General features: G+C 40.2%; 1 protein-coding gene across 3 annotated transcripts in view; it reads left to right on the forward strand.

The window, feature by feature from the left end:
- Positions 1-11,983: 11,983 nt before the first annotated feature.
- LOC114788298 (corticotropin-releasing factor receptor 2) overlaps positions 11,984-18,304 on the forward strand; it is a 55,060-nt gene continuing 48,739 nt past the window's right edge. For all 3 annotated transcript variants that reach the window (XM_028976730.1, XM_028976727.1, XM_028976729.1), the window contains exons 1-2: positions 11,984-12,187; positions 16,756-16,837. In XM_028976730.1, the coding sequence (XP_028832563.1) occupies positions 12,146-12,187; positions 16,756-16,837 (124 nt within the window). In that variant the 5' untranslated portion in view covers positions 11,984-12,145. The remainder of the gene's footprint in view (positions 12,188-16,755; positions 16,838-18,304) is intronic.

An 18,304-nucleotide genomic window follows, 5' to 3' on the forward strand; every position in this document is an offset into this window, starting at 1 on the left:
ACATGGTTCTGAGTGGGTCTAATGGGTCCAATCCTTTAAGAAGCATTTAGTCATTCTCAATCTGATTATTCACTTTGGGATTGAAAAATTGTTTGGATGTATGAAAGTGTATGACTTTATTCTATTTTATTTGTTTTAGGGTCATAGGAAAAGTAATTGTCTAACTTTCAAGATCAGTATAAACTTTAAGATCTGTAGAACAATAAAATTTTTTATGTCATACTGAATAGCTTCCAATCAAATATGGACAATCAAGAAAACAAATTGATTCCAGGTTCTGGAACGACATGTCTAATTCAAGGTGACATCTGGTAGCTGGAAACTTCCAGACATATAGTTTCATACACAAAATGTATGAATGCAGACGCAGAATGCATTTTTTTTTTAATGTTGTACATGCAGTAAGATGTAAAAAGTTTGATCATTATTTTTAGATGGTTTCTGGAGTCAGGCTTCTGTTTCATTCTTTAAAACCAGAGCAGCACTTCTGCAGCAATTTTTGGTTTGCAAGTCCTGCTGTATGTGGTAATAAGTCTGCAGCTTAAGCTATGGCAGACGTTCAAATGTCCATGGAGATGTCACTCCAGACATCTGCCTAATGTGCAGTGAATCATTCATGTTGAGGACTTAGTGTTTTCCGGCCCGCAGCATCCTCCCTGACACTCATTCCATGATAAGATTTAACTTGCTCTTCTGCTGTATTTCCAGAATGCACTTTTCCAAGGATTCTTGAAATCACTCATGACTCTTATTTAATGTTATTATGACAGCACCTGAATCAAATTGAGGTAAATTTAGATTAAAGAATCAAATCTTTACTCAAAACAAAATGAAAGCTGCTGTAATTTTTAGACCTTATTCAACCTTGAATTGTTTGTGCCAGACCGCTTATGTATTAATGCGTGAATGAGGACATATTATCTGCAGATGTCCATAGCCATCGCTGTCATTTGTTAGCAACTCCCGAATTGGCACAAATCCAACCTCTGACCTTTCACCTATTATTCACAGAAGTCCAGATGCTCAGCAACGGCAGATGAGCGAGTTCCATCGGGTGAGCTCCATTTCCTTTCCCATGGCCTCATTGACATTTTTTATTGATATTCCCTAAAACAGAGCCCACACCATGAGAATGACAAGCTGATTTAGATCATTTTGTGCTCTAAAATATCACAAAATTCACCCCAGTGAATGTGCGCCGCACTTGCCAGAACAATATATTTGTTGTTTCCAAAAATGACTGGAAATGGTTCTAATCTCAGTGCTGAAAAAATGTGACCAAGAAGTGACTTCGCTCAATATCTCTTTGAAACAATACCATATGTATTTTGGATTTTGGGAAAAAAAAAGTTGAATCATTAAATAGAAGACCAAGGAGAATATGTTGAGCATCACATTTAACTGAAACTACATCCATGTATGTTGCATACACATTTTTTTTGATAAACTGTGAAACATCCAGACTCTGTGAGTTGGCCTGCATTGGAATTGAAATCAAACCTGTACTTTTCCTACATCACTTAGTGAGTGCAAGCGTATACAACAACATAGCAATGTGTGCTTGACAGACCTTTCAAAATAGCTCCTGTGTGGCCATCCAGCTGTTGTCAGGTCAGCACAGTTCTCCTCCATCTGCCTGTGCTTTCACTTTTATTTATATATATCTGAGATGTACTCTGCTCATGGCGTATTATATCACTTTATAAAAAGTAAGATTAATATTACAAATGGGTCCAAATCCTTGTCTAGGTGCTAATCTGGGGATTTGCCCTGCAAATTGAAAAGCTCACATTTCCTTTCTAGCAGTTGTCATGACAATCCAGCATGATTATGGGGCAGCACTGAGTGTAATGTTATTTCCATCTTATAGAGCATCTACGGTCAGCCACGAGTTTCAGCATAAATTTTCCTGAAGTCCAAAGAAAGGTCTATTAATATGCAAAGAAAGTATGACCTGCTTTCTCTGTGCTCAGGTCCCTGTGTCACCCTTGTTTAGTTTATCCTCAGATTCCATGTATTCTTCCTTCTTGTTGTCACCACTGTTCTTTTCTGACTCCTTCCTAGATAGCTGTGCTCTCCTGCCTCTATACCCCTGCTGACATATCAGGAATTAAAGCACTTATCTGGATATTCTTATCACTCAGATACTTTGTGACCTCATTACCTTTGATTATTTTAATCTCTAAACCCCTTATAAGCACTCCTGCCTAAGTTGCTCACTTCCTTTCACTATGACTTATGGCTTTTTCTCTGTGGATGTGGATTCAGAGAAGAATAGTCCACCTTAACAGCTTTCAGAGGTCTGGTCACTTTGTACTAACAAGATCTAATTGTCACAACCTTGATGGCATGACGAGGCAGGTGAACAGAGATGATGAGAATTGGTAACGAGGAAGAAGGATGCATTTTCATGATGGACGCATTTTCATAGAAACCACAGGGCAACCATGAATGGTTTTTGGTAGTGTGCAGCAAAAGTTTGAAGAAAACCTCAAGCAATGTGCCATAAATCTATGACAAATATATTTTGACCAACTATTTTATTCATATTTATTTATTTTAGATACAGCCATAAGAAGCAGCCAATGGCTGTGGTGGAAGGACACAGTCAAGGCTGGTTGTGGAGCCTCCAGCATGGTACACACCCAGGTTTAATGAGTGAGGGTGTGTTTGATTATACTGATTGGACTTGATTAGTAAAGCCACACACCTGTCTATATATAAGACCTTACGGCCCACAATGCGTGTCAGCGCAAATGAGAATCATGAGGTCAAAGGAACTGCTCAGAGACAGAATTATGGCAAGGCACAGATCTGGCAAGAGCACAGTGGCCTGCATAATCATTAAATGGAAGATGTTTGGGATGACCAGAACCCTTCCTAGAGCTGGCCATTTGGCCAAGCTGAGCTATCAAGGGAGAAGAGCCTTGGTTAGAGAGTTAAAGAAGAATCCAATGATCACTGTGGCTGCGCTCCATAGATGGGAGATGGGAGAAAGTTGTAGAAAGTCAACCACTACAGTCCTCCACCATTCGGGGGTTTATGGCAGAGTGGCCCGAAGGAAGCCTCTCCTCAGTGCAAGACACATGGAAACCTGTATGGAGTTTGTTAAAAAACACCTGAAAGACTCACAAAGAGTGAAAAATGTAACGGGGTCTGAATACTTTCCAGTAGGGTAGTAGATGCTGGTTGGATGAAACAAAATCCTGGTGGTCCTGAAATGCCCACCTCTGTTCAAGACACATTCACAAAAATTCACCTAAAATCCCTGCTCCAGGTGTGATAACTGAATGCACATTGTGATGAACACCTCACCTAGGTTGTCCTAGCTGGGCTACCGTTGTTGCACTATGGTAGAAGTGTTTTAAGTATATGACTTGTTTTTTCTTGAGATAAATACCTCATATGAGGATTATGAGTAAATGCTATTGTTAGAACAAAGAAAGAAATATGCCAAATGCCTTAAAGGAAATATACTTGAGTTCTCTGTCAAAGGTTAACTGTATCTTGATGCTCTTTGTTGAGAACCTGAGGCTACTGGAAAAGACTACTGACCTTTGCCCTTGTTATTATCTACTTAATGCAGACAATATGTCCAGGGGAGTAAAAGCTAGAGATTTTTGTTTCCCTTCTTGTTTATAACTGATGGTTATTTAATCAGACCTAATTTGGGTGATTCATGTTATTTGCAGAGATTTTTCAACAATGAACATGCCCCTGGGTTTTGAATAAGTTTTAAATAGGTTTTAAATAGGTTATGTTCCATTCTCCATGTAAATGGCTTTAGGGATAACGGGAGAAGTCTGAACAATGCAGCCTGACTACCTGTTGTGTAACGGATGTTGGTCCATTGTGTTGTTTTGTAAGATGTGTGCATGTAACAAGCCTTTATAATCAACATACAGTTATAAAGTATAACATTTACTTAATAACCATATCAAATATTGATATTTTTGTAAACAAATTTAGTCCACCAAGTGGTGCTGCTGAGGGTTCTTTAGTAAGTTCAGCAGAGATGAGAATCTTCGTGCGACTACAACCTCCACTCCTGTAGGTGGTGCTGTACAGCTGGGTACTATTAAATACCGCTTGGCATTTCATGTCAAATGAAATCGCATAACATGACAGACCAATCACAGCATTTTAAATTTCAGATCTGTTTTTACATTTTCAGAATATCGCAGAATGTACATTTTTACAATATATCATGAAATAATCATATGGGGACCTGTGTATCGTGATACATCCTTGCCAATATACACTTCCAATATGTGTAGCATTCAGACTAGGACATTTGTCACTTTTGATCAGTTTCTCCTATATAGTGGATTTCCCTGAAGACAGGATCTTGGCACAGCTCACCATCCAGTCTGTGTGAATTAAGGGTGACTGATGGCAGGATTCTATCAAGCACATTATCCATTTGAAGACATTTTCTAATTAAAGTAATTGGACACCTGAATATCCAGCGGTGATCTGCTCTACATGGTGGCTGACTTACATGTCTGGGCACAAGTGTTTGTTTTGGTGTTTGAGTTTTGACAAAATGGTGCTGAAGGAATTATATGGCCTGCGGTGGGTCTATTATTTATTTCAAAATCTCTTTCACAATATCTCTTGATACTCGTATGAACATAGTTATGATGTGAAACTTCTGCTTACCTGTAGTAAAATATCTGTGAAATATGTCCTTTTGTGTCTTATTGCTCAACTATGCCGGCTCCCATATGCTAACACAGTATAATGATATTTTGCAAATGTTCTGTGAATCCTGTTGCGCTCTTTTCCAAATTAACTAGCAAAATCAATTACAAGACCAAGGTATAGCTTGAACTGTGAAGCCCCGCCCATCCACAGAGCTCAGCATTGGACTTGGAAACGTCAGAGATTCTAGCTTTTCCGTAATGTTTTAAGGTCATGATGCCTCTTTCAAATTTAGTTGCTCTGTTTAATGTGTCTTGAGACTACATTGAGGGGAGTGAAAGGAAAAATCCACTTTTGGATTAAGTCTTGCTTCTAAAGCACTGAAGTACAGATGCAAAATACTGCCTAGCACTCAATAAATTGTGCTTAGAAATACTGAAAAATGATGCAGGGATAATGCTCTGTGTCATATATAGATTATATAACTAAGTGATAAATGTTTTTTCTGGGTAAACCAGTTCTAACATTGACCTTGCATTCCAATTTGTTATATATTTTTGCCAGCTGCATCAAATCCACCATCAAATCCATATTTGAGAAAGAACACCCAAACAGAACAAATCTGTAAGCTGTTTGTGCATTCTTTTGGCCAGATTAAGTAAAAAAATGGCTTTAGCATCTGGAACAGAACTAATGGAGGATTAATGGCAAGGCAAACATTTAAAAGAGTATGCAATTTTAAGAAACAACAGAAAATAAAAAAAAAACAGATATAAGATAAGAAAATGCAACAGCAACCAACATTATTATTATTTATTATTATTATTATTATTACTTCAGATTATTTAGATGCTTTACTGAAGCCTTTATGGATGTGAGGAACACATTCCTGAAATGGACCTTTAATGCAAAGTCTCTCTCCTGTTTTCTTTCCCATTTAATACATGGTATGAATTATCATTCACCCTAAAGGGGATTTTTTTAAATGGCTCAGTCTCCATCTGTAAAACAGGTAGTAATCGCATGATCTATGTCAGTCAAGTATCCATCTTAAACACTCTTGAACTAAACTCATTTATAATGTATGGAAATTTATGGATGTACTTATTGGATATTTTAATCCTCTGGGGGAGGTGAATTAAATATGCAAAGCACGATAAACACGAATGAACACAGCCAACACTTAAACAACATACACTCCCAACCCTAAACCAAAAGATAAGGAATACAGTCATAATATATATACGTGTTCAAAACTTGGAAACGTATATTCATATGAAATGAATGTTTCATGTGAATGTGTGTGTGTATGTACATATATTGCATAAAGATGGTATATGAATGAATTTTGTGATAGCACAACAGTGTATATGAAGGTCATCTACTTTTTTTAGGGTTCCTGTGAGCTCTTACATGGAGAAAAGCACTGAATGCTGTAAACAAGTCTGCAGTGGAGCGCTGACTGCAGGCGACAGGAATGGTGCTGAGTGGGGGCTGGGCAGGGAGAGGCACAGACAAGTGTGCAGCAGAACAGATGATCCCCGGTGAGGCGAGCTGCCGGCTCCTCACACCCCCCTCCCTGACCAGGGCTACCCTGGTTCCTGCCTCCTTTTCTTCCTCCTTCCTTTCTTTGATCAGAATGGCTCTGCCACTGAAGCACCTTGAGTGATGTGCCCAGTGAGGGTCCTCATTAGTCCTGCTGTGTTGGCGTGAGTCGAATGTATTGAAATGCCATACCAGTGAAAGTGAGACATTTCGGAAGGTATATTTAGTCGCAGCCTGCTGTGAATATTTTGTGCTTCGTGAATCATGAAATCCCAGCATTTTCTGAAAAGGCATTCTTACATTGAGTATAAAAAAAAGACCAGAAAAAAGTCAACCATAGCCGTTGTTTGTTTAATGTGTTTTTTCTTCTCATTACAGTAGTTAATAAAATATTAGCTTGCTCTTTTAAACTAAGTTGTCTAATTTATGCTTGTGGGTGAATTAATTGTTTTTAGTTTACTATAATTTTTTTTTGGTTTATTTACATAACAGCCATTCTAAAATATTAGATGTGTTCAGTGTTAGTGAGCAAGTGAGTTTATGCCTCGATCTTCTCAGGCAGGCCTTCGAAACTAAACAGTGTGATGAGTAAACAGCTGTATGAGCCACCAGTGAGCTCTTCAGCTCATCTCTGCACTGGACAAGACGGACTTAATGAACATGACGTCACCTTGGATAAGAGAGATGCTGATGAACTGTAACTCAGATTCTTTAGTATCAGCCATTTCCTACACTGCCAGGACTGCAAATGCTACACAACTATTAAACTATTAACACAACTATTTATTGCTACACAAAATGAACTGCAATTAAATTAGGGGTTTTAATGGAAACCTTTTACTATTATGTAATTTTCTTTTTCCTTTTGGCTGCACTCTTTTGATGTTGCCACAGTGGATCAACCAGTCTAGTGGTTAGCACTACTAACCTGGCAAAAGAAATACACCGTCAAGTGGAATCCCAGTGAACATAATAAAATGAATTAGCAATAGCAATTTTAACACAGAGACGATGATGCATTCTTGGTGCCGGGCCCAAGCCTGGGTAAATGGGAATGCCTGCATCAGGAAAGGCATCCAGCATAAAATGTTTGCCAAGTCATTGGGTAGCCAATTAGAGAAATAAATGTTCCAGCCCATTCATATGATCAGCATTATCAATATGCATGATAGCCAAAGATTGTTTCACCTGCAAAACCCATTTTTCCTGTACATCAAACATGTGCATTATCATTATTCTAGTCTTCCCCTGGCTTCTAATTTGCCTGCGTTGGTGTTCAGATATCATAACACTGATAACAGTGGGGTTTTTTTTGCAGATTTTGTAAGGTTTCACCAAATGCAAAAAGCAGCCAAAGTTAAGTCTACATAGACTTCTCTTTTGTAGGCAGTGTGCTTATTTCTGACAATGTCACTTCAGTTTTCATCAACACATGTTTCATGTCATCGATACTTTTTTAAATGGAAAATCATTAGAGCACCCAAGCCATAAACTGAGATGGCACTGCAGCATCTACTTCTGGATAAATAGAATTCAGGTCACTTTCTTCAACCACTGTACTAGTTACAAGTGATCAGTGTGGGTGTCAGCACTGTTTGACCTTGATTACACCTTTAATTTACTGATCTGGAATACTCCACAAAGGATGATTTTCTATGATGAACATTGCAATACAGATAGAAAGTCACTGATCTGTTGATGTATTTAGGATGGAAAACATATTATCAATTAACAAACAAAATTCAGAAAGCCACTCAAGAGTTAAAACTCAAAGTATGAAAAATTTTAGTCTTTCATGGTTTTGTGCAGCTTGGAGTGCATCCGGAAAGTATTCACAGCGCATCACTTTTTCCACATTTTGCTATGTTACAGCCTTATGTAAAGCCTTAATACTACACACAGCACCCCATAATGTCAATGTGAAAAAAATATACCATGACAGCCCATTTTCCACTCAAATTCTTCAGTCCAATATGATTTGATCAGACAAGAAGGCAGTTGTTTTCAGTGTTAAACGGTGGTCTGGTGCTATACTTGATTGACATGGATCCTCTAGCTATGAGATCTGCTGATATCAGAGACAACTGACATTTTGGTTTTCTGTTTTAAGCTTCCAAATGATTCAATATTATAAAGCTGGCTCTTGCAAATGATTTACAGAGAAGGGACACAAATAAGAAAAGGACTAAAGCATGACTGTACAACATTGCGTTGAACACACAAAGAATGCTTGTGAAATCAAGCCGATTAACAATGATGAACTATACTCAGGCTTGTTGGGTCATATGATCTCATTCTGCTGTTATCAGTGTCACAGTGGAGCATTGCACTGAGAAGACGCCTAAAAGTACAACACATGAAACTCATGTGAACTCAAAAGACAGAATTGACCTTTTTCTTGTTTCTATTTAGTCACAGTAAATAAGTCAGAGCCTTTTAACCGAATGAATTTGGGTGTATTTGCCATAACAAAGGCATCTACCAGCTACAGTGAATGCAGGCCTGCATATATGAGATGAGCATAACAACACATAAAGAAAACAACTATACTAAATGGCATTCACAATGGGTAACTTTAATGCATTTAAGACAAGTAAATACAGTCGTATGAAAAGGTGTTTGTCTGATTTCTTACTTTTTTCCATGCTAGTTACATAGTCACATTTAAAATGTTCAGATCATCAAAAAACACAAGTAAACAAAGTTTAAGTGTAGGACTTAACAAGGGGGCAAAACATGCCAAACCTATACATGGCCCTGGCGCACTCAAAGTTAACAGTGGTTCATCACACCTGAGTTCAATACAGGTCCGCTTGCAGACATGCACATATGCTGTGAGAATCAACCTTTTTCAACTATGCCAACCTTTTTTAGTTTTGTAGATATTGGCAATAGTGGGAAGTGTTATTGTTGGGTTTTGAATATATTTGATATAAGCCATCCAATTAAGGTCAATTTTATGTTTTTATGTTGCTGCTTTCTCTAGCTTTCACACCATAGATTGTTTGTTTGCTTTGGTCCAAATCACTTGCTGAGTTAGTTACATTGTATCATTTTCCTCTTGGTTTGGTTCCCTTTCACACAGAGAAATCCAAGCCAGCAAAAATGAAATCGAGCAGGAATTTGGTCAGATTTATCGCTGTGGGAACAAAAAGTAAATGCAGGAAGCAGATCTGCTGTTGTGGATTGTGTTTGCATGAAATTGGAAGGACATGCAAAAAAAAAAAAAAAAAAAAAGGCAGTTTTTGTAATATATTACACACATTTTCCACTTTAGGCAAAACATACATTTTGAAAAAGTAGTATGGTTACATCTTGGCAACAATATGATTTGTTGCCAGAGCAAGCGCATTTAAAATGTTGTGCACCTGTGATTGGTGCTCTGTCATTAATTGGCATTACCTGACTTTGGCTCACCTCAAATCAAGTAAGACCAATCCTTACCTCTCTGTTCCCTTGTCTGTCCATCTCTGCCCTTTGTTTTGACCGACAACTGTGGGTGTCGCAGTTTGCTCTAATATTCTGTCGGACCCTGGCTGCCAAATCCAAAATGGATCCCTATGCCCTCTGGACCCTCTTCTACATAGATCTGTCTCCTCGGATCATCAGCAAGATTGTGTGCCAGGAGACGCCAGCCACCTTCGACACCCTTGCCGAACTGCCGCTGTGGATCGACCACCACCTTCTGACGCAGTTTCATGGTCATGCCACTGCTCTGCGGCCACCCTAGAATCCACCTTCACCACCATGATCTGCCCCAAGTTAACCGGATGGCCTGGGTAGACCCATGCAACTGGGTTAGACTGCCCTCACAGCTAGTGAGAGGGGACGTCAGTACCAGGATGGCCACTGTGCATACTGTGCGTCTCCATCACACCACCGTACCACTGGTACGCCCAAGATACGCACCACCGAGCTGATGGTGTGGTCAGATCAGCTGGTCCCACGACTGTACCATCCTTGCCCGCCTGGTTCTTCCTTCTGTCCACGAAGGAAGAACCTTCCTTTATTGATTCTAGGGCTCTTATTGTCACCACTAGTGTCTCCAGCCTCAACCATCTTTCTCACCAGTCCCACCATGTCCTCCATCCCTTGAGTCAGTTCCTCCATGTTATCACAACCTGGCGACCGTCTTCAGCCCCACAAAGGCAGCCCAGCTACCACCTCACCAACCCTGAGTTATGGCCATAAACCTGCCCCCAGCACCACACTAACCAAATGAGACCTCTACTCCTTGTCTAAATCCAAACAGCAGGCTATGCAGAAGTTCGTGGCTGAAAAGCTCCAACATAGCATAATTTGTCCGATGCCACCAGGTCCTTCTTTGTCTGCAAAAAAAAAAAAGCAGTCTGTGGTCCAGCATCCAAGAGGGCGACAAGTGGAAGACTGCATTCATCACACCCACTGGACACTATGAATGCCTGGTCATTCCATTTGGACTGTTTAGTGCAGCATCCATCCTGACTAAGTATTCGTGGTGCTTTGTCTCAAGATTTACTAATGTAGACATTGTCCCAGTTGACTCTGTAAGGGGGTTTACAAAATCGCACACAGCCAGGCAGGCCCTTGCTTGTTTTGTGCCCTGAAGGAGAACCCTGCCCTCCTCCTGAGCTGGTGTCAGGTGCTGCTCAGCACACCCCCCTGTCCAAAGAATCCTCAGCTGCTGCTGAGGATTTTTTTTCAATTTGCAAATACACGGTTAATATTTATTCACATTTGCATACACTTAGGTCTTCACTAACTTTACAGTATGACAGAGAAATTTATGACAATCAACACTTTGAATCCTTGTAATTCGTTGAATGGATGGGTTCACCAGTCCAATACATTTACTAATTACATTTCAATTAAATTACAGGCAGTTTTAACACAGATGTCTCATTGACAGAAAATGGCATTCCTAAAGAGAGTCCTCCCAGCAGTCTGTAAAAACATAAAGGAACCCGGTCATATCAGGAACTGCCGATTTATATTAGAACATGTTAACTGGTCTACTGGTTGCAAACTTTCTGTGTCTGATCTAAGCTAGTCCCAACAAAAACGGGCAGAAAAGAGCGAAGTGAAAGTGAAGTGATTGTCATTGTGATACACTGCAGCACAACAATGTGTCCTCTGCTTTTAACCCATCACCCTTGGTGAGCAGTGTGTGGGGACCTTGGCGGGTCAGGATTTGAACCGACACCTTTCTGATTACAGGTCCGATTCCTTAGCTGCTAGGCTACCACTGCCCCTTCTGCATGTGTAGTGCAGTGGCCATGTGTCCTGAGATAAGTTAAAAGTGTTGAAAAGCCATCAGGACAGACTTGTGCCCTCTTCCACACGTACACAGACACAGCTCTGCCTTCTAGGGTTCCAAGTGTCATGACCCTGTTAAAGTTTAATTTGCTTGATGCTGGATCACATTACTTTAAAGCCAAGCCCCCAGCTCTTCCACAGCCCCTTTCAGCTCTTGCTTCCACCCAGCACAGTGAGCAGAATGTAGCCACCGCTGCTGCTGTTCAAGGGATCAACTTATGAACACACAGCATGTACAAAAAAAGAGGCCTGGACTTTAGAATGTGTTTTTTGGCAGACCAGCCTGAGAGCAGCTGACTGACCGTGCGACAGGACAGAAAAAGGGAAAGAGGTCCAGTCCAGACGGAAAACGTCCCATCTAATTCCTTCATTTTTTTTTTTTTTTTTTTTTTGCAACGGGAAAGGATTTATGCTTCATTTGGGCTCACCTGATCTGAAACGTGTGCACAGGCCTTCCAGGGATGGGGGTCTGAGGAAAACTGACGTCCCTATTCCTTGTTGACATGCTTTTCAGCTAATGAAGGAAGAGAATGTTGTCAGCTGGCAGGACTCCCTGAGACGCGATGGAATGACCTTCCTTTTCTTCCCTCGTTGGTGAAAGTGTGACTTCTTCAATGATCATGCCCACTTCAAGTCTGACCTTTGATCCATCGGCAGAACAATGAGCATGGCTAAGGTCTGCCTGTGCCTTCTTCTGGTCTACGTAAGTACACACTAATAATACAGAGGGCAGAAATATGATCGGTTCTACTTCTAAATGTATATTAATGATTATTTTCGGCGGTCTGCATTAAAAACCCCAAGCTTTTGTTTTTTATTTGTTTTTACAACATAATGTGAAGATAACTCAAATTTACCACTCAAACATTAAGTGTGAATTTGACATAAATGTGAAATTTTTTTCTTATTCATTTTGTAATATTTTCTATTCAAACTCATTTCATGTTTCACGGAGATTAGATCCTCCAGTCTGGAGTGACACGTTTAGTTTTTGACGCCTACTTTACGTGACAGGCCCAGAGCCTCTGGCCATGATGGATTCAGCAGAGGGAAGAAATGTCATATTTATTGCAAGCTTGAAGAGAAAAATAAGCCATTGGTGCTTTTTTCCTATTTAAAGCCAAAATACTGGAGATTGTTGATATGATTAATGGGGGTCTGAAATGCCCCCACTCATATTAAACTTAGTCCTGAAGAGAAATTCTGATGTGGGGTTTGGGGGTGAAAAATCACCTGCCGGTCCACTGTCAGTTGTAGGGAACGTAGCCCAGATGTTGTCATGTACAGATTGTGTTAGAATCGCCCAGCCTTTCACCAGCAGTCAGTGTCTAACAACATGAGAGATACTAGATGGATTATTTTTTGACTGATGGAACCCTCTCTGCCTAGCAGTGACACTTAACGACATGTGCAAAAATCCTCATCCACTCCAACTAGGGCACCACCAGTGTCTCATTACCACACTAGTGTCACTTCTGTTTCGATAATGGTACCACGCCTACAGGATCATCATTGAATGTAACTGTAATTTTATGTCGATTGTAGATTTATGGAAAAGTGACCAATGAGTTGTTGAGTCTTTTCTCTTTATTCATTGCTTACAACGTGTCAAAATGCATACTGCTGCTCATCCAGCCATTTCATCATGACCCAGAGGACATACTTTAATTGTGTATTTTTTCCAAACTCAGGCAGGGGTCCATGATTGACAGCTCTATGTCTGAGTGATTTAAAAACACTCCTTTCAATCTGTCACACACCCAGTTGTTACACAGCATCTTCTCTTTTTCCTCATTTGCCCTCGGATCTCTACTTGTCCTTTATTCACAAAAGCCCTGGTCCATGTGAAAATCACAAACTCTGCTACCAAACACATATGCAGATTTGCACTTTAATTCAAATATCTGCATGGCTGAAACATGTTTCAAGTCTTAATAATGTGTTGCCCTGTGCATCACAATCAACTTGTGTTTCTATGGTCAGTACCAATCATATTGTTCCCTTAGTAAAGAAGCTGAACAAACCCGTGTTTACTTCCGAGGGATTGTAACAATGTATCCTGACATTGTATTCCAATTACTGCAATTTAAATCACAATCTGAAATGATTTCTGCTTAAGAATTATAGAATATATTAATCATTGCTAATCATTGACTTCTTTAGATGTACAGAATAGTGCAGTAAATAAATCAATAAATAAACAAACTAAATTTTGTTTGACAAATTTATGGCGTAAGAAGGCTATCCTTTTTAATTAGGTATGTTTTAGGCATATCATGTAATAAAGCAATCAGAGAGCAGGGGAACACGGTCTGATTGAGTGACCAAATTCTTCAGACCAAATGGACCTGTTCATATAAAACTTTTGTAATTTAATCGACATTTACAATAGAATGTATTAACAACAAAAAAATGCCCTTTAGCTTCACGGGTAGAAGATCCACATCCGTTAATGCCAAGGGGAAAGAGCAGAGAAGGATCCAAGCGTAGCTTCACGGAATTCTCTACTTACACTCCATATCACAAAACACAGAAACATGGAGACGAGACTCGTAAAAAGAATTCCTCTCTTTTATACTACAAGGCAGTTAAACACACAAGTACTCACACAAGCAATAACACAAGCATGGTTCTCTGGTCGACACAGTGAAAATCGCACACACACTGGTGGGTGCACCACAGCATATAAAATGAAGTGATTAGGTTATGTAGCTTATTGAATAATCTGTCCACTGGTGACAGTGTTCGGGTGTGTGTGTGTGTGTGTGTGTGGAGCAGGCTGCAGCCGGGGCAGTGACGGGCGTCACACTGCCTGAGGCTGCACAATCCTTTCCATTGCCTTGCACATGCTGTGTCACAGTGTTTATCTCCAACATCATTTTTTTTTCTATCTCCACACATACAAGTACCATGAGTTATTGTTTGGAGCAGACCAGTAAATGTTCCCTTAAATGAAGTACAAATAAGTAGGATAAAAATTTTTATATATCATGCAAAAATAGTTGCACACAATTAGTAAATAAAATTTATAATATATAAATCATATGGCTATTACAGGGTCAACTGATTACACAGTGAGACGATGTGAATGCATACGGTGATATAATTGACAGATTATTGCACTTGTAAGGAGCATTTCCAGCATAGTGACTGGCCTTTTTATATTCTAAGACTTGATTCCTCTCAGCTCCTTTCTTTCAAGCTCCGGTGTTGACTAAGAACCATCACATCTCCAGCTGTCCTCATGTCCAGCAGTGGCCTTGGTGGGGCTCCTTCCCCTCACAGTTGAGCTGTGGAGCAGTGGAATGATTCCAACCCCCTTTTGCTTACATTTTCATGCTAGTGTGCCAAATGTGGGGCTTGGGGCATTGGTGCTACTGTCCTTGCCCAGTGACATGATGTTCTTTGGCATTAAAAACCCATCCTGCCACAGAAGGGCTTTTCTGCCCTGACATCATATTTCATATTACATCATATGGGGTGTGGAAAATAAGTGTCAGTTGACCAGTGGGATGAGCTTATCCACAGATGCCCTTATCCAGAGTGACTTACAATCAGAAGTTACAGGGACAGTCCCCCTGGAGCAACTTAGGGTTAAGTGTCTTGCTCAGGGACACAATGGTAGTAAGTGGAATTTGAACCCGAGTCTCCTGGTTCATAGGCGAGTCTGTTAGGCTACTACCACCCTCTAGTAGCTTTGCCTGTTGTAGCCACCGCTGCACATACACATCCCAGGGTACAGACCAGGTCCCTGGTGAATATTCAGAGATGCAAACCTTCTTCCAGATCTGCAGCGCCTCACTAGATGATGGGACTGATATTGTGGCATGCCACCTTCCCCCACATCATTTCCTTTAGCCCAGGTCTCAACCAGCTCCCAAAATTGCTTCTCCTCTCAGGGATGACCGTGCTCCCATTTCTCCACTTACTGGTTCCCCTGATAGCACTGCCTGCCTCTGAGCTTACAGCTCCAGCAGGGTTGCCAGATTATTCGCCACTTCCTGCACCACATTGCCTGGCCTCGCCTTCTTCTGTTTTCCCAGTTCCAGCGGTTGCCAGGTGCAGTGCCAGTTCCTTCTCCACCTCACCTCACTCAACTTACTGCTGTAAATCCAGTCCTGGTGGGGTTGCCAGGACCAGACCATGCACTGGACAGAGACAGTCAAGGTCATTTGTGTTGTGTAGCGGTGTGCTGCCTGCATGGTATTGTGTACCACATATAAGGATATTTACATTTTTGTGTGATGCTTTAGCCTTATTTAAGTTAAGTTGTATAGGTGACTAAGTACAGACATCTTCATGTTGTGCACTTGAGCCCCGTTTCCTCCTTCATGTGTGTAAAAATGACAGCTTTGTTATGGCAAAGGTTTTGATTTGTGTTGTAGTGATGTTTACAACTACTGACAACTACTAAACAAGGACATACCATGAAACAAACCAGAGGGTCACCACAGCCACCACCACCATTACAACTACAGCTTCAGGGATCTTCAAATGGACCAGTAACATCATTGTGGACACGTAATCTAGACCATGACAATGACTACATCCTGGACTCCTCCAACCCTACAACTGTAGGACTTATTATTATATCATCCCCAACCCTGCACTGACACCATTTGCAGGCTCACTCTAACCTGGAAGGGGGTCCCTCTCTGTATCACTCCTTCCCAAGGTTTCTTCCTTTCTTTTTTTCGCTCTCCTAGAGTTTTTTTGTGTGTGGAGTTTTTCCTTGTGTGCAGAAGGGTCAAGTGTGGGGGGTGTCAACTGTAGGGCCTGTCAAAGCCCATTGAGACATACTGTATGTGATTTTGGGCTATATAAGAAATAAATGTTGTTGTTGTTGTTACTGAAACTATCATTGTTACCAGTTAGAAGCTGCCTGTGCTACTGTGTGTGTTCTGCTCCCAAAATTGTGGCTTTCATAATTGTGTACTCCTTAGAGCAAAATCTCTTTAGATACAGCCTCTGATTTTGCATTGGCCAGGTGCTTTGGCATCCTATCAATTTTGGAATTGTACCTTTACCCTGGACAAATAATGAAAAGGGAAGTTGTCCCAAGCTTCTGCTCTCATGACCATAGTATGGATCAAGCAATTTCTGAAAAGTGAATGAATGTTCTAAAAAACCCATCATCTTACCTAGTATTTTTGACTAATTAAATAATAGCAGAAAACATGGGTTTAGCAGCAAGCTTTCCATTTCTCCTTGAATCTAACCTATAATAACCTGTAGTTACTTAACCTGTCCTCTGTTCCTCTCTCTTTGCAGCCACATGCTCTGTGTGAGCTATCTCTGTCAGCACTGCTCCAGAAATACTGTGAAGCCCTGTCTGCACTCTACAATGTTACAGGTGAGGCCTCATCTGCAACTTTAGCTGCTGCTCAAACATTCATCATCTTGGCTTTCTTTCAATAGACAAATGGTTCTCAGCGTTGGGCTTGTGGAACAATTTTCACGAGTTAAACAGAGTAGGGAGTTTTAACTTGGCATTCACTGTTGTTCATTGTTAATCCAACGACTGTCGTTGTACTTTTAGATATATGGTTCCCTCATTCACAGTCAAGCAGTGCTGCAAGGAGTGTGTTCCTGTGGTGGATGTGATAGGTCCATTTTTGGCTTGTAAAATATTTTTAACATGATGCAGGCAAGAGAAGGTAGAATAGAGGAGATGTGGCAGAACTTAAGAAAGTTGAAAACAAGTTGTTCAGGTGAATTCTGGATCTGCTGGAGAAGCAGGTAGACCTGTCAAAAGTGAATCACAGTAGTCTAGTCTTGAGCTAAAGTCTTGACAAAGAACTAAACAAGATCCTGAGTCTGGATAGAAGGTGTAGGGTGGTAGTAGCCTAGTGGGTAACACACTTGCCTATGAACCAGAAGACCCAGGTTCAAATCCCACTTACTACCATTGTGTCCCTGAGCAAGACACTTAAGTCTAGCGCCTGGTTATTTTATTTTTTTAAAGAAACACAGAATAATGAAATGTGAGGTTTTGCTATGTAAAGCCAAAAGTGGGACATCTGAGGCTCTTCAAAGCAAGAAGTGATGAATAAGGATAAGGGGAATGTGTGAGAGTCTTGAAAAACAAATAATGGCTCAGGCAGTTCTTTCACACTGCATCCTGTCATTTCAACTCAAACTGAAACAGCCTGACCTTAACATTCAGTCCACTCAGAAAAAGCTTGGCACTCAGATCTAAAATAATGCATCATACTGTTAAATCCAATGATTTAAATAAAAGCATCATTAAAGATAGGTTTGACTTCTATTATCTAAAAATCCTAATTTGAACATTATCATCCATTCTCTGTTCCCACTTTTGAACGTTAAGGGTTGCAGGATAACTATCATCAGAACATTATTTTACCAAGTAATTCATACTAATACGGCACATATAAATGTCATTAGACAAATATGAAAACACACACACAGACACAAAACAAAATGTTTATAATGGTGCTGCACTTCCTGAAACAACTTTTTGTGACTGAATTGATGTGGTGCAACTGAACTAAAAGGATAATCTGATGCATCCAGTGAAGAATTAGGTTTGTAGCGATTGCTTGATCTAGCTTTAAAATGATAAATGAAAATTTTTAGGCTACTTAGACCCAATTAACATCAGGGGACATGAAGAACATCAGGTTCTCCTGCTTTGTAGTGGTAGTAGAACACTACCTAAATTCTTCTAAGGACTTCCTTGAGAGCAAAATGTTAGACTGTTACATAATCAATCATTTTCCTGCTGCCAAATAAATTAGCATGGGGCTAATAAAATACATGTGGGCTAATATGGGGCTAATAAAATAAATGTGCATGA

This window comes from Denticeps clupeoides, chromosome 4 (genome assembly GCF_900700375.1).
Source record: "Denticeps clupeoides chromosome 4, fDenClu1.1, whole genome shotgun sequence".
In the NCBI taxonomy this organism is placed as follows: Eukaryota; Metazoa; Chordata; class Actinopteri; order Clupeiformes; family Denticipitidae; genus Denticeps; species Denticeps clupeoides.